This window comes from Galeopterus variegatus, unplaced genomic scaffold (genome assembly GCF_000696425.1).
Source record: "Galeopterus variegatus unplaced genomic scaffold, G_variegatus-3.0.2 Scaffold3192, whole genome shotgun sequence".
Taxonomy (NCBI): Eukaryota; Metazoa; Chordata; class Mammalia; order Dermoptera; family Cynocephalidae; genus Galeopterus; species Galeopterus variegatus.
Window position 1 is genome coordinate 206,855 of NW_007729303.1, and position 17,054 is coordinate 223,908.

A 17,054-nucleotide genomic window follows, 5' to 3' on the forward strand; every position below is an offset into this window, starting at 1 on the left:
ACAGTGGACTACCTCAACTGCAGCTGCTATTTTGGAAGCAGAATTTTTTTAAATGACAACTTTATTGAGATATAATTGACATACAATAAAGTTCATACTTTAAAAGTATACAATTCAGTGTTTTTCTAAAAAGATTCACAAAATTGTACACTGATCACTACTACCTATTTCCAAAACATTTTCACCACCCTAAAAACAAGGCTGGCCAGTTAGCTCACTCGGTTAGAGCATGGTGCTGGTAACACGATGGTCGTTGGATCCCCTTACTAGTCAGCTGCCAAGAAAAACAAAAAACACAAAAAACAAGTTAAAACCCTATAACCACTAGCAGTCACTCTCCATCCTTCCCTCATTCAGCCCCTGGCAGCCACTCATCTACATTCTGTCTTAACACATGAGCCTGTTCTGGGCATGTCATATAAATGAAATCATACCAATAGGTGGCCTCTTGTGCTGGCCTTCTTTCATAACGTATTCTAAGTTTATCCATGTTGTAGCACGTACTCTCATTTTTAAAGATGAGTAATTTTCCATTGTATGGATATACCATTCATTTATCCATTTATCAGTTGATGGACATTTGGGTTGTTTCCACTTTTTGGCTATTATGAATAATGCTGCTATGAACATTCATGTACCAGCTTTAGTGTGAACATGTTTCCAATTCTTGTGGGTACAAACCTAGGAGGGGAATTGCTATCATACGGTAACTCTATGTTTAACCATTTGAAGAACTTTTCCAAAGTGGCTGCACCATTTTACATTCCCACCAGCAGTTTTTATTTTCTGTCTTTTTGATAGTAGTCATCCTAGTGAACATGAAGTGGTAACTCATTTTGGTTTTGATTTGAATAGATGCAGTATCTGGAACTCGGTATGTGACTACTAACTTGGCCAATGTATCCTTCTCAAAAGGAGAATGAAAAGCAGTTCGATTTAACTTGACATATAAGATAGGATTATTATTCCTTGAATGTACTAGGATTATATATTCCTCATCATTGTCATGTGACTCAACTATGCATCCTGTGGGAAGAGTCCATGTCTTGTTGACTTCCGGCTCAACCATGTGACATGCTCTAAACCAACAAGATATGAGATGTAGACAGCTGGCTGGTTGGCTCAGTTGGTTAGGGCAGTGTTACAACACCATGCGCAAAGGGTTCAGATCGCCATACCAGCCAGCCACCAAAAAAAATATATATATATATATATATATGAAATGTGACATTTGCAACAATTGAGCAAAAGCTTATAACTGCATGTTTTCTCTGTCTCTCTCTCTCTCTTTCTCCTATAGTCTGTCACATCTCAGATAGGAGCTGCTCCTTCAGGCTCAGTCCCAGAATGATGAGACACATAGTCTACCTGTAGCCAAGCAAATCCAAGCCTGTTACACAGTAGATACTTGGTGTAAACTAAAACTTTTAAGAATATTTTTAAGCACATAGCAAAAAAAAATCTCAAAAGCTCACACTAAACAAAACTGTTAAGTGTACTGAATAAATCAATTTATACATCGACAATTTTCACTTTTCATTTTGTTCATTTTGTATTGTTTGAATTTTTTTTTTTTTTTCCTTTTTGTCTTTTTTCGTGACCGGCAACGGATCGCAACCNTGTAAGAGCCTTTATGGTAGAAAGGGCCATCTGAAAGCCCCAGAATCTACTTTACCTGGCTCAAATAGCAAGTCAAAAGCAATTCATACAAAGAATTACAGACATTAATACCACTTTGAAAGGTCTGAAGGATATAGGAGTTGGGGGGGAGGGCAGTTCTCAATCCCTACTCACTTCACTTCTCTGGGCCCTGCAAAGAGTAGATGGAGAAAGTTCTGGAGACGAACAGTGGTGTTGGTTGCACAATGTGAATGTACTTACTGCCACTAAATTGTACTTAAAAATGGTAAATTTTATGGTATGTATATTTAACAAGTGAAAAAAATACTCTAGAGTATGGAGTTATGACACCAAGATCAAAGATTCAGATCCCCTTACCAGTCGTCAGCCAAAAAAGAAAATACTAGATGGATCGTAGACTATGACAATAGCAGAAAACAGTGGACTACCTCAACTGCAGCTGCTATTTTGGAAGCAGAATTTTTTTAAATGACAACTTTATTGAGATATAATTGACATACAATAAAGTTCATACTTTAAAAGTATACAATTCAGTGTTTTTCTAAAAAGATTCACAAAATTGTACACTGATCACTACTACCTATTTCCAAAACATTTTCACCACCCTAAAAACAAGGCTGGCCAGTTAGCTCACTCGGTTAGAGCATGGTGCTGGTAACACGATGGTCTTTGGATCCCCTTACTAGTCAGCTGCCAAGAAAAACAAAAAACACAAAACAAGTTAAAACCCTATAACCACTAGCAGTCACTCTCCATCCTACTTACTTTAACCTGTGATGTAAGAGCCTTTATGGTAGAAAGGGCCATCTGAAAGCCCCAGAATCTACTTTACCTGGCTAAAATAGCAAGTCAAAAGCAATTCATACAAAGAATTACAGACATTAATACCACTTTGAAAGGTCTGAAGGATATAGGAGTTGGGGGGAGGGCAGTTCTCAATCCCTACTCACTTCACTTCTCTGGGCCCTGCAAAGAGTAGATGGAGAAAGTTCTGGATATGAACAGTGGTGTTGGTTGCACAATGTGAATGTACTTACTGCCACTAAACTGTACTTAAAAATGGTAAATTTTATGGTATGTATATTTAACAATTGAAAAAAATACTCTAGAGTATGGAGTTATGACACCAAGATCAAAGATTCAGATCCCCTTACCCGTCGTCAGCCAAAAAAGAAAATACTAGATGGATCGTAGACTACGACAATAGCAGAAAACAGTGGACTACCTCAACTGCAGCTGCTATTTTGGAAGCAGAATTTTTTTTTAATGACAACTTTATTGAGATATAATTGACATACAATAAAGTTCATACTTTAAAAGTATACAATTCAGTGTTTTTCTAAAAAGATTCACAAAATTGTACACTGATCACTACTACCTATTTCCAAAACATTTTCACCACCCTAAAAAAAAGACTCACCAGTTAGCTCACTCGGTTAGAGCATGGTGCTGGTAACACGATGGTCTTTGGATCCCCTTACTAGTCAGCTGCCAAGAAAAACAAAAAACACAAAACAAGTTAAAACCCTATAACCACTAGCAGTCACTCTCCATCCTTCCCTCATTCAGCCCCTGGCAGCCACTCATCTACATTCTGTCTTAACACATGAGCCTGTTCTGGGCATGTCATATAAATGAAATCATACCAATAGGTGGCCTCTTGTGCTGGCCTTCTTTCATAACGTATTCTAAGTTTATCCATGTTGTAGCACGTACTCTCATTTTTAAAGATGAGTAATTTTCCATTGTATGGATATACCATTCATTTATCCATTTATCAGTTGATGGACATTTGGGTTGTTTCCACTTTTTGGCTATTATGAATAATGCTGCTATGAACATTCATGTACCAGCTTTAGTGTGAACATGTTTCCAATTCTTGTGGGTACAAACCTAGGAGGGGAATTGCTATCGTATGGTAACTCTATGTTTAACCATTTGAAGAACTTTTCCAAAGTGGCTGCACCATTTTACATTCCCGCCAGCAGTTTTTATTTTGTCTTTTTGATAGTAGTCATCCTAGTGAACATGAAGTGGTATCTCATTTTGGTTTTGATTTGAATAGATGCAGTATCTGGAACTCGGTATGTGACTACTAACTTGGCCAATGTATCCTTCTCAAAAGGAGAATGAAAAGGAGTTCGATTTAACTTGACATATAAGATTATTATTCCTTGAATGTACTAGGATTATATATTCCTCATCATTGTCATGTGACTCAACTATGCATCCTGTGGGAAGAGTCCATGTCCTTTTCTTGTTGACTTCGGGCTCAACCATGTGACATGCTCTAAACCAACAAGATATGAGATGTAGACAGCTGGCTGGTTGGCTCAGTTGGTTAGGGCAGTGTTACAACACCATGCGCAAAGGGTTCAGATCGCTGTACCAGCCAGCCACAAAAAAAATATATATATATATATATAATGTGACATTTGCAACAATTGAGCAAAAGCTTATAACTGTATGTTTTCTCTGTCTCTCTCTCTTTCTCCTATACTCTGTCACATCTCAGATAGGGGCTGCTCCTTCAGGCTCAGTCCCAGAATGATGAGACACATAGTCTACCTGTAGCCAAGCAAATCCAAGCCTGTTACACAGTAGATACTTGGTGTAAACTAAAACTTTTAAGAATATTTTTAAGCACATAGCAAAAAAAAAATCTCAAAAGCTCACACTAAACAAAACTGTTAAGTGTACTGAATAAATCAATTTATACATTGACAATTTTCACTTTTCATTTTGTTCATTTTGTATTGTTTGAATTTTTTAATGAACATGTATTACTGCAATTTCTTCGTTTTATTTTTATTTTTTTAATTACCCATGCTGGTCTCCACTTAACATAAATAGCTGAGATTAAGTTATAATGAATCTGCATTTCAGGAAAAAGAAAGAAAGCATTTTGGACATATGTGATTACATTTATCTATCTCACTGAAAATACATGCTTAAGATTGTAGGGTAAAAAGCAATCAGTTCTTAGCAACTTCAAAAAAAACCTTTAAGTATATGAATAATAGCTTCATAATAAATTAACTATTCTCAGCCGGCCCGGTGGCGCACTGCTATAGTGCGCCGCTTGGGAGCGCGGTGGTGCTCCTGCCGAGGGTTCGGATCCCACATACAGACTGGTTCCCGCTCACTGGCTGAGCGAGGTGCGGGTGCGACACTGAGGGTTGCGATCCCATTGCCGGTCCTGGTCTGGTACGGGCGCGACACTGAGGGTTGCGATCCGTTGCCGGACACGAAAAAAGACAAAAAGGAAAAATAAAATAAAATAAAATAAAATAAATTAACTATTCTCTTACCATCATGATTAATGCAAATCTGCTTAGTGGGTTAAAGAAACAGATGTGTCATACTTGCCACCCTATATAACACCATCTACCCTCTCAAAAACCTCAGTTTGATCTGAGCCACCCTAATTCTCAACTCCTCCTGCCTGGGATGAGAAATGGTTAGGGTTGAAAGACTACTGAAATATATCAAACCAGGCAATTTATAGGCTAATTGAGGGGCTTTCTGCCTGAAGTGGTTTAACTCGATTCGCTTATCAACGAATACCACCTTTCTTCTCTTCTGATTCTTGTGCCAATTTCAACTTTTCTTTTAATTCCTTCTGATTTCTAGAATACTGCTCATATATTGGTTGATAAATATATATTCCTCCAGCAATTCCAACGATGCTAGCAAAAAGCAGTTGTGGAAGAGTCAATCTCCCAAACATGGTTGCAACAAACTCGGAACAAAACAAAGGTGGCCACTCCACATCCAGGAAGTCTCTTCAGATCTGTGCACAAAAAAAAAGGGAAGCAAAGCAGCAACTTATTACAATATCCTTTTTAAAGATTTTATGTCACTATTTTGCTCCGGAGTGAACAATCCTTTTGTAATAATATGTTACTAGCTAAAATACGAATATAAATATTCAGGGAGTATGGGAAATGAAGGTTAGGCGATGGTGTAAGGCAAAGCTAAATCCACTGCTATTACAGAATGTTCTCAATGATTTTAAATGGCTAATTTTAAAAATGGCGAAAGCGGGGAGGGGAAGGCACATTCTTTTTGCTTTAAAGTCATACCATAAAATTACTAAAAGAAACAGCCAAAAACAGTTCAAAGGGATTGCCTCTGAGGGATCTGATCTGGAAGCAGGAGAAAGGTAGGCAGAGAATTGGTACTTTTCATTAGTCCTTCTGTACTATTCATGTCTCTTTTTTCTTTTTTCTTTTAGCAATATGTATGATAAAAATAACAATTTCTTAAAACAACCTAAAAGATTTTATGAGTTCCCTCTGATAGTTTAGAAAATACAAGTAGACATCATTTGCCATCCATTTTGGACAAAAATATAAAGGAAATTTGGTTGGTTTTACTTTCAACATTTGAAGAGTTAAGAACCTAGTACTTCCCAGAAAGTAATATTCCTTGCCAACACCTTAGTCTCCGGAAAAACTAGGTAGATGTTTGTAAATGAGGAAAGAACACTGAAGGATTTACACGTTTTCTTAATTAGGTGTAACAATAGGTCCTCCTAAACCAGCCCCGGAGATCACAGAAATCCCTGGTGGCAGATATGGTACTAAAAAATAGCTTGCCCTTAATACCCCCGGAATGTAGTTTAAACCAATCTCAGAAAGAAAATCCCGTTTTCTCCTGGACTCTACGGTTGACTAGGTAAATGACAGCTTCACCGACCTTGCTTTGGTTCGATGACTAAGTGTCTTTTTAAAAAAATAGGAACCATTTGAGCCTCAGTTTCTGTATTTGTACGACAGGCTAGATCGTCCCTACCCTGCCAACCTCGTTCAACAAAATTTTTGTGAGATCACCCAAAACGTAAAATGTTACACAAATATTTACGTTTTTAATTATCATTATCAACACCACTCAGGCACCTCCGACCGTTCTCCTACCGTTCTGCGCCAGCCCCAAGTCGCTAACTCCACCTCGCGTCTGCCCCCGCAGAGGTGAGATCAGCCTCCTTCAGGCAGAATTTCCGGGCCCCAGAACACAGAGAACACAAAGCCAAAGGCGGGCAGCAATCCCGGCAAGAAATACCGAGGGGAAAGCGCAGGCGAGCCCGCTCAAAGCGCAGTGGCTCTGACCAAATCAGCAGCACGCGCCTGCAGACACCACCTCGCGAGATTGGCTCGAAGAAGTTGCCCTTTCCCAGCTACCACCGCGCTTGCGAGCGACGGCTGCTCGCAAAGGCCAAACATAGTGGGCGGAAGAGCACCGCGCGTTACTGCTGCCTTTTTCTGTCCCGGGAAAGCGGCGGGGGGTTTTAAGCGGGTATCCCAGCAAGTGCGGGATGGAGGGGGAGCGCGGCGGTGGCACCCTTGCTTTCCGCGGTCTCCAGAACCGCTCCCGTGAGAAGATGAAGCTGCGGAAGAGAAAGTCTGTCTTGTACCTCAGCGCCCAGGAGAAGAGCACTGGGTGCCGCGGAAGTGAGTTGAGGGAGCGCTGTCCGGAGAGCTGCTTCTGCATCTAAGGGGAGAAGCCTGTGTTTTGCTACCAGCCAGTGGTTGCCACTTGAGCTCTATGTTGCCAGATCTTAAACAGTTTGAAAATGCTAGAAATATATATTTTAATATAAAATCTGGGTTTTTTTAATGTTGGCAACTAAATTCAAATTTTAAAAAATACTTTGTATTCAGCCTACAGGCGCTGCATTTGTGATTAAGAGCAGGACTTTGGAGTGAGCAGACAGACCTAGGTTTGAATCATGTTTAGTCATTTACAACTTTTTTACTTTGGACAGGGCAATTTGGGGGCTAGGGGTTCGTGGTTTGGCTTGTTCTGGGTTCCGAGCCCTTGCCCTTGGTGTTATGTCACCGCGCTCTAACTAACTGAGCTGCCTGGCCAGCCCTGATTTCAAAGCCTCAGTTTTCTCATGTAAAAAATGGGGTAATAATACCTACCCCCTAATATTGTTTTCGGGATTAAATAAGAGGCATGTTAATGAATTAACACAGTGCTTGGCATATAGTAAGCATCAATAAGAGATATTTAAAAATGTACAGAGGACCATTTTATAAACCACTGTTTGGCACATATAGAGAGAGTTGCGTCCTAATTAGTAATTTTTTTTTTTCCTTTTTGTCTTTTTTACTGACGGGTAACGGGATCGCAACCCTCAGTGTCGCACCCGTACCGGGGACCGGCAACGGGATCGCAACCCTCGGTGTTGCGCCCTCACGGGAACCGGTCTCCACATGGGATCCGAACCTTCAGCGGCAGCGCTGCGCTCCCAAGCGGCGCACTCTCCAGTGCGCCACCAGGCCGGCCCTAATTAGTAATTTGATAGCTGATTTCTTTCATCAGATACACATGTAGTGTAACATAATTAGCCTAAGGCCTTAGGTAACCCAGTTCCTTTTTCTATATTTATCTTAATATTCTCTTTATACAATAAATTGCAAGAAAAGTTGGTTAAATCAAAGAAGTGGTGATCACCCACTGGTGAGGTTCTGGCTCTTGTATAACTGTCAGCTCAGATTGGCTTTGAGAATGGTGTGGAGGGGCCAGAGTTCACTACTGTACCTTAACAGAGCCTGAGCAAAAAGCCAACCAGAGCAGCATATTTTAAGTTCTGCAAATGGAACTGCCTGACTTTTGTGTCACAGTTATCTGTTTTGTTTTGCTTTTCAGTTCTCGGAGAAAACATTTATCTGGTCTTGTTTATCATAGCTTTACGAATATTTAACTGCTTTTTAATCCAGACAAGTTTTGTTCCAGATGAATACTGGCAATCTCTTGAAGTTGCACATCACATGGTTTTCAAATATCCTTTGTAGTTTCTTTTCCAAACCATGAATGTGTATTCATCCTAGGAATTGTGTTCAGTATCTCTAACATATTTTCAATCAAGCTTTCCATATTTTCTCCAAGTAATTGGAACTCATCAAAGTATGCCATTATTTTATTAATATTTCTTATATATCATTCTTTGATATTAATATACTTGACATAGGCTTTAGCATATATTCCCACAGTGCTTGATACTTGGAAGGTACAGATGAAGTAAAAAACATATTCCTGCCTTGAAGAAGTTAAGAGTTTAGTTGGCCAAATGAATTTTTAATCCAAATACCCAGTGTAAAATGCTGTGTTTTAAAACTCTGTCAAAAAATAAAATATTCTTTTATATATGGATATGAAAATAGGTTTTGTTTCAATACTATTTGACATTTAGTCCTTAATATTATTAATTATGGTTATTTGACCTGGGAATGGACAGAAAGATTGAGGGGTTACACTTACCCCTTAATCTTTGCAAGCATGTACAAGATTCTGCACCTTTTGGAGAAAGATAGTGTCCAACTGCTGGTAAGTTTAAATAAAACTAACCAAAATAGTTGTTAAAAGTAGATTTGTTCTATTCTTTTTCAAAGGTTAATGTATATTACCTAAATGATATTATCGGTACCATGAAGTTTGTTTTTAAAAGACTATTATTGTTGCTAGAGTCCAGCCACATCTGGGAAGCTCATGGTACCAAAGACATATTGTGATGTGTAACTTTTCAATATTTGCTAAAACCCAAAACTGAGCATGAAAATGTCCTGCTCTGAGGAATTCAGTTAGGATATGCAGATTTTCAAAATGACTTCAATATTTTAATTATTTGGACTTTAGAAGTATAGTTCTTTCATAAAAGAATCACTTGAGAGCAGTGTTGTTTTGATTTTTTAACTTGTAAGTGGAAGACCATGTTATATGAATTTAGGACTAAATACATATAAACTCATTCAGGATTTAGTGCTGAAATTAAAACTTAGAAAAAATTAATTTGACAGAATTGCAATGATATGCATAATCATTGTGCTTTGTAGTAATTGAGCATCAATAGTGAGTAGGATTTTAATTCCTAGATCATGAATTGCTAGGTCAGTTGCTGGGAGAGGGTACAAAGGAGGACCTGATGGTACACAGGTTTCTCTAGCCTCATTCTCAAGATCTTTTAAGCAGGGTCAAGTTGTACTCAGAAGTTTGGCTTTCCTATTTTCCATTAGGGAGGGCTAATGGCCCAGTATTCCAAAGGAATTCAAATCCTGAGGTATTTTTTGGAGCCTAGAAAGACACTGAGGTTCTGAGGTATTTGTTTTAAGGCAGGATTGTACTGTCCTCTTTGCAATGATATTTGATTCCCCATTGTAGAGAAATGAGGATCAGACCAGTGATCTTCACATGGGAAGATCATTGGAGAATTTAGAAGGAGAGCAGTAGCAGAGTCTCTCCCATTGACACATGTGGAATTTAGGAGCTATAAACTTACTTATCTCCTCTCAGAGTTACCCACTAGCTTCTAGATTACTCATGGTATCCATAAAGTCTGGAATCATAGGCAAATATCACATAATGTCATCAATGATATCTTATATCCCAGTAAACAGGTTAAATTATGAATGAAGTGGACTTCAGGATAAAATCTTCTATCCCTCCGAGGCTTGTCCACTGCCCTCAACCTGTAGCTGACCCACCAGACCACTTCGTGATTTAAAGGAAACCTCCCGTGACTGCCTTATCCCCTCCCCTAACCCTTCCCCTAACCCCTCCCAAACCCTGTGTCCTATATGGAACTTGATCAGGTAGAGATTTATTAGGATGCAATCAGCCATTCATACTCTTATATTGATTTTTTTTTCATATTTTAACATAGATAATATATTTTTGAAGTTAGAATGGAACAGAGAAGTGAAGTAAACAGACCAAGGTCACAGCATGTTAAAAGCAGAGCTAGAGCTAAATCCTAAGTCTCCTTGCTCACAGCCTAGTGCTCTTTCCAGATAGCTTCTCTTTAAACTGCATAAAGTATGTGCACAGAAGTAGAGATGGCTTAGAGCCGCACTGTCCAACATGGTAGCCACTAGCCATGATCTGTGGCTAGTCCAAATGAGGAAGTGCTAATAAGTGTAAAATATGTACTGGATGTCAAAGGCCTAGTGCAAAAAGGAATGTAAAATCTATAAGTTATATATTGATTAAGTGTTGATATGATAATATCTTAGATATATTGCGTTGTACAAAATGAAATGTTTTTGGTTTTGTTTTGCTTTTTAATTTGGCTGTTGGCATGTTTTTGATTTTACCCTGGCATGTTCCTTCTCATCTTTATGCCAATCTACTACTTTTTATTGTCCAGAAGTTATATGCAACTATTATTTCATTCTAATTGGGTTCCTACTACAATCTGGAAAATTATGGTATCTTAAAAGTCTGGAGAGACTGCTAATGACTAGGAGTTCAGAACTCCACTTATTTTTGTGTTGAGCTAAAATCTTTTTAAATTTGTGATCTCTACATGGCATCCCTTCAAAAGTTTTTTATTTCGGCTAGACATCTCCAGTTCTTAAGCTCATAATTACAGTGTCCTTTGGACTCCTGGTAATTTATTAATATCCATCTTAAAATGTGGATCTCCAAACTGAACATGATACTGATGGCTACGGTAACTAGTTCAGAATCGGGTGAGACCATTAACTTCATAAAAACTATATATCTCTCAGTGCAAAAGGATTTTTTTTTAAGCTTTTTAGTAGCTACCTCACACCATTGGCCCACATTAAATTTGTAGCCAAATTGACTTTTCATATGAACTGCTTTCAGGGGGCCTGGGAAGTGAGAATGAAGCTTATAGTTCCCTATGCAGAGTAAACAGAAGGTATGTACATAGGTGCCTTTTACTGTATTTTACAGGGCACAGTTTAAGTGGAATTAACAAGTACAGTGTACCTTTAACTCTAAGACCTAAACATTGACAAAGAAAAAGAACATAAAGCTAAAGTGTTAGAAGCCACTGACAATTGGAAGTAAAGCAGGTCTAATTATAGTGTAAAGTTAATAAAGTTTGAGTCAACAGAAATACAAATTCATGTAAATTTTTAGAAACACATCTTTTGAATAAAATAAGATTAAATTGACCTCCACCAGCAAGTTTTGTTAGTGATAACTATGACACATTTTTTAAAAACTCTTAGAGATACTAATGCACAGCATTAGCATTTCCTCCTGTAATTCAGTCGTAATAAATTTACTGTTTCTTTTAATTTTACTCTTAAGTTTACTTTTAGTGTCATCTGAATACGATGTTTCTATAATTGTAGACTACTTGTGCTTTAAAAAGAAAAGTAATTTGTGTTATTTATCTATATTGCAGAATGGGGAAGCAGTGTAACTAAGTAATTAAGAGCATGAGATTTGGTGTCAGATAGACCTGAGTTTGAATCCTGACTTCCACACTAACTAGCTGTGCAGCCTTGGGAAAATTACTTAACCTCTCTGTGCTTCAGTTTCCTCATCTGTAGAACAGTACCTGCCTCAGAAGGTTGTTAGGACTGAATGAACAGATATATATAAAGTACTACGTGTGATATCTAGTACACAGTACTATAAATGTAAATGTTTGATTGATGAAGAAAAAAACCCTACTGTATGCTAATGAAAAGAAATATAATTCTAAAATAGCATCTTAATACTACGAAATAGTTTGCTGGTTATTTAAATTAATATTAGTAGCGCTGATATACAGTAGTGTTGTTATATATCTATTTCTCTCTTTCTATATATACATATATATGAGGGTACTAAAAAGTTCATGAAAAGATAAGTATTATCTTTTAATTCTATTTTTCCATGAACTTTTTTTTTTTTTTAAAAGATGACCGGTAAGGGGATCTTAACCCCTGACCTGGTGTTGTCAGCACCACGCTCAGCCAGTGAGCAAACCGGCCATCCCTATATAGGATCCGAACCCGTGGCCTTGGTGCCATCAGCACCGCACTCTCCCGAGTGAGCCACGGGCCGGCCCTCCATGAACTTTTGAAGTGCCCTTGTATATAACAGAGAATGATAAAACTACCTTGGGTATTTCCATGAGATGAATGTAATTTTTGTAGAAACACAGATGTATTTTTGCAGAAGAATAGAATATGTTATGTATATTTTTATACTAAGATTAGCTTTCAGTTGGCAGTTGGATCAGCTTGTTGATTTTTATGATGACTCATTGTGAACCAACAGATGTTTTTAACATCTTCTTCTTTTTAACTAATGAAGATTTGGATTCCTAGACTTGCTCAAGCACTTCTGTCTGCTATAGCAGACATGAGGCTTTACTCATTAATGAAGCAACTAGAAAATCAGGAAGTGGCAAGATGGGTGGTAAGTCCTAAACACTTTTTATTTAATTAAAAAAATTTCTTTTTTGGCGGCTGGCCAATATGGGGATCTAAACCCTTGACCTAAACGCTTGAGAAACTATTTGCCAGTTATTTCATTCCTGTGGGCGTGAAGCACATGGAAAAACACACTCCCTAAACAGTTTTAGATGATAATTAATACAACTTTACAGAGGCACTTCCATATTTAATAACAGTAAAACGCAAGTGGCACCTGCCATCTTTCTCCTTCTTATTGAGTCCTGGGCAGTGGAAGCTACTGATGTTCTCAAACCCTAGGAGAGGCTAGACCCCAGGAGACAGCCTTTGGAAGCCCTTTCACTCCTCAAAACTATCAGGATCCTTGCCTCACTTTCCATAGAATTCAGTAGGGGTACTCCTAAATCACTCTACCTCACAAAGAACCTCAGCTGTTTACAACCCTTGTTCACTATTACTCCAACTACCTGAGGCTCAGCCTGAGAAATCCCTTTGCACTGAAACACTCTCACCTCTGGCTGGAATATTTGAAATGGTAGGACTCATGTAACAGGGAATGTGGTGTAGAAGACTGTGTTTTGTCATTTGGCTTGTTTCAAGGTGGGAAGATAGATTCTTGACATCTCCCATTCAAATCTTTTTTTTTTTTTTTTGTCTTTTTCGTGACTGATGAAGGGATCGCAACCCTTGGCTTGGTGTCGCCCGCACCACGCTCAGCCAATGAGCGAACCGGCCATCCCTATATAGGATCCAAACCCGCGGCGGGAGCGCCGCTGCGCACCCAAGCACTGCACTCTCCCGAGTGCACCATGGGGCCAGCCCTCCCATTCAAATCTTGAATGGATTTTCCCATTTAAACATATCCTGAAGAAGGACTGGATTCTCTAGAACTGTTCTTTTTTCACTTGGCTCTTTCCAAAATTAAATAAGCTTATATGAGCCAGCTTAGAAATCTTACTACCTTTTTAATATTGTTTATATTGGAAAATACATTCCAAATTCCACACAAACAATTTACCAGTGGACTTCTGGAATATAATTTATTAATAAATTGGAGAAAGGACATATTTCTGTAAGGTAGTATGTTCTTTTGCATTAAAAAGAAAGATTGGTTTAGCAATGAGTTTTTGCTAATTGATTCAGGAATAAAGTCAGCCTCTTTATTTTGTACTTATAATTTATGTACATTGCTGAAGGCTCAACATAAAATGGTAGGCAAAGGTCATGAAGCCTTTGAAATCCTTCTTCCAAAGTAGCAGCACTAGGTTCTTCTTCTAGTTTAAGAAAAACTTTTAACTTCATGAAAATTGAGAACACTTTTTAAAGGCTCTACGAGTATTTGAAGAGATAGGAAGCTAGTACCACGTTTAATACCATTGCCTCAACTAATAAGTTTCTTTGTAGAAACTAATAAGATATTTGTTTTGTAGACTTAATGATGCTTCTGTCTACATGTTCTTACAAAAAATGGTTTATTAATTTAGTCAGTTACAAATTAAAATTTAGTAATGCTTCTTGACATTTTTTTTCTCTCTCCTGTTTTGTCTTAATTTTTTATTAAGAAATAGGGTGACATTCCAAACCAAGGTCAATAAAAAACAGTCAAAATACTTAGGTCAATACTACAAGACAGTTTGAGGAATACTGATGGGGAAAATCTAATTATGAATTTCAATCCTCTATAAACTGTACCATCAATGACTCTGTATATATTTCATCAATTGGAAGTGGGATTTAAATCAAATGCAATGCCATAAAAATGCACCTGAAAGTATAAACTTCTTAACATTAACAAATATAGATTTGGTGTTATCATAGACCTAGGTTGGAGATAACTTCTTAAAAACAATGCTTGGCACTGTCTGGTTAGCCAGTTGGTTAGATCAAGGGTTCAGATCCCCGTACTGGCCAGCCAAAAAAAAAAAATGTTTGGGCATGCCTACTTTTAACATCATTTACCTTTTGATGTGGTTTTGTGTAGGTGTGTGTGTTTGCAGCTGGCCAGTACCCTTGACTGGGATCCAAACCCTTGACCTTTGTGCTACAAGGGGGTGCTCTAACCAGCTGAACCAACCGGCTATGTGGTTTTTGCTATATTTAGATTTGCTTGTTATTTTCCATAGAAGATAATGCATACTAAGCTTTTCCATTTCCTACTTCATACATGTTTGCTCATAATTGTTCTTAGTTTTTTTGCCAGTTGTGTTCTTGGTTCACATGGTATTGCTGTACCAGAACCCTTACAAACACCATGGAAACTGTTCTCACCATAATTGCTCTTTTCTACTATCCTTTGGAAGGGTCAAAGTCTATGAACAGGTGAGATATATTACTGTTAATAATTATGTACAAAACCTCTAAGGCATGCTTTTGAAAAATCTTAAATATCAATACATTGTAATGTTCAGTAGACCCCCTACTGTTCATGAGAGTTATGTGAACCACAAATTTTGAGTTGATATAGCAGGAAACAGTAACACTCTCAAACTGAATAATTAAGGTGAGTTTAATAAGGACTGTTTACAAAGGTGTAGACAATACATGGGAAAGCCAGTAAGGAGATACTATAGTACCCCAGGGTTAATCACAGCAGGAAGTCTCTATTATCTCTAGGCCCCAGGGAGCAAGGAGAGGAAATGGTTAATGGAATCCAAATAGAGCTGTAACTGTAAGAGAGGTCCCAACAGGAGACAGGCACAGCCAGCTTTTATCAGTAACATGGAGACAGTCAGGGAAATAAATAATCCTGACTCAATTCTTCTCCTGACTTCCAATTAGCCAAAACCAATTAGAAGCCAGAAACCAAGGCAGACCATTGATGTCGTCCATCTAGGTCAGCCTCCCTGCACACAGAACAAGTAAATGGTGAAGAAGAATAGATCTGGAAGGGCAAATAGAAAATATTTGGACTTGATTTGGCTTCATACAAACTGGAGAAACAAAATGCCAAGCAAAGGGAACAATGTGAGCAAAGGCACAGAGCTGTAAAAGGGCTTCAATGTATTCAGGGTAGGTTGTCCAGAGTAGCTAGAGTACTGTAGGATACATGGAAGAAGGGAAGAAATGAGGCTGGAATGGGACTTTGTACTTCTCCAAAATTTGGATTTTATTCTTTAGATAGGGAAACATTGAAAGATTTTGAGAAGGATGACATAATCAAATCTGATTTTCTTGTAGTAGCAGTATTTAGGATATACTGAAAGGAAGAAAGTCAGAATTTGAGAGTCTAGTTAAAATGCTAGTATCCATTCTTCCTACATAAAAGGTTGTTGGGAGGATCAAATCAAATAAAATCACTCCTGCATTCAACTCTTTTGATTTCAAGAATAAGCAATCACTCAATTTACCTATATGATGAGGATTTTATTATAAGGCTAAAAGTAAAAAGGAAAACGGGCATCTCAGCCTTGTGGCCAGGCCTGGAAGAAAACCAGAATATCTCAGTCACACAAATGAATTGGAAGGTTATGCAGAATACAGGCAGTTTGAGGAAGTGGGCAGTTTTGTTGCACTTTTATAGTCCAGTCTATGAATCCCTGTTTTAGTCTTCCGTCATTTGAGGGCTTAGCTAGTCTCTGTCCACTTCTATTCTCGTTATCAATTGCCCAACTTTCTCTGCATCTCACATTCAATTGAGAGAATCTGATTAGGTCCATTATATGTCATTGTCCCTATTTGGACAGAGCTTTCATACTGGCCAGCCAGCCTTAGATTGGCTGCCTGGGCTCAGGTGCCCTTCCCTATGTAGATCTAAGCAAGCGAGGGTCATATAGTACAAAAGGGCTACTATATAAGCATTCTTCCTTGTATAAGCAGGACAAGTAAACTATTCCAGACTTGATGATAAAATGACATTTTGCACATTCCTTAAAAAAATGCAAGTATTGGGCCGGCCCCATGGCACACTCGGGAGAGTGCAGCGCTGGGAGCGCAGCGGTGCTCCCGCCGCAGGTTCGGATCCTATATAGGGATGGCCGGTGCGCTCACTGGCTGAGCGCGGTGTGGGCGACACCAAGCAAAGGGTTGCGATCCCCTTACCAATCACAAAAAAGACAAAAAAAAAAAAAATGCAAGTATTAGAAATTAAAGATTACATTAAGGATGGTGTGCGAATATCTAAACACTGATTTCTGTAATATGAGAATAATAAAACAGCTCACATAAGAATTAAATGAAAAGGGCCGGCCCGGTGGCGCACTGGATAGTGCACCGCTTGGGAAGCGCGGCGGCGCTCCTGCCCGAGGGTTC

The 17,054-nt window shown here is 38.4% G+C and overlaps 1 protein-coding gene and 1 long non-coding RNA gene across 3 annotated transcripts in view; one reads left to right on the forward strand and one right to left on the reverse strand.

Annotated features, from left to right (window-relative positions):
• Window positions 1–251: 251 nt before the first annotated feature.
• Window positions 252–6,781, reverse strand: LOC103600032. 2 transcript variants are annotated; one of them, XR_551355.1, is made up of 3 exons: window positions 6,561–6,781; window positions 5,212–5,434; window positions 252–274 (listed from the first exon to the last, which is right to left on the reverse strand). It is a non-coding gene; the product is annotated as an uncharacterized LOC103600032 (long non-coding RNA). The 2 variants fall into 2 exon arrangements; XR_551354.1 differs by lacking the exon at window positions 252–274 and adding an exon at window positions 3,106–3,129.
• A 160-nt stretch (window positions 6,782–6,941) lies between these two features.
• The window catches only part of PIGB (phosphatidylinositol glycan anchor biosynthesis, class B), a 38,802-nt gene continuing 28,689 nt past the window's right edge, over window positions 6,942–17,054 (forward strand). The window contains exons 1-5 of the mRNA XM_008584268.1: window positions 6,942–7,094; window positions 8,299–8,431; window positions 8,859–8,976; window positions 12,706–12,810; window positions 14,995–15,125. Of these exons, the coding sequence (XP_008582490.1) occupies window positions 6,959–7,094; window positions 8,299–8,431; window positions 8,859–8,976; window positions 12,706–12,810; window positions 14,995–15,125 (623 nt within the window). The 5' untranslated portion in view covers window positions 6,942–6,958. The remainder of the gene's footprint in view (window positions 7,095–8,298; window positions 8,432–8,858; window positions 8,977–12,705; window positions 12,811–14,994; window positions 15,126–17,054) is intronic.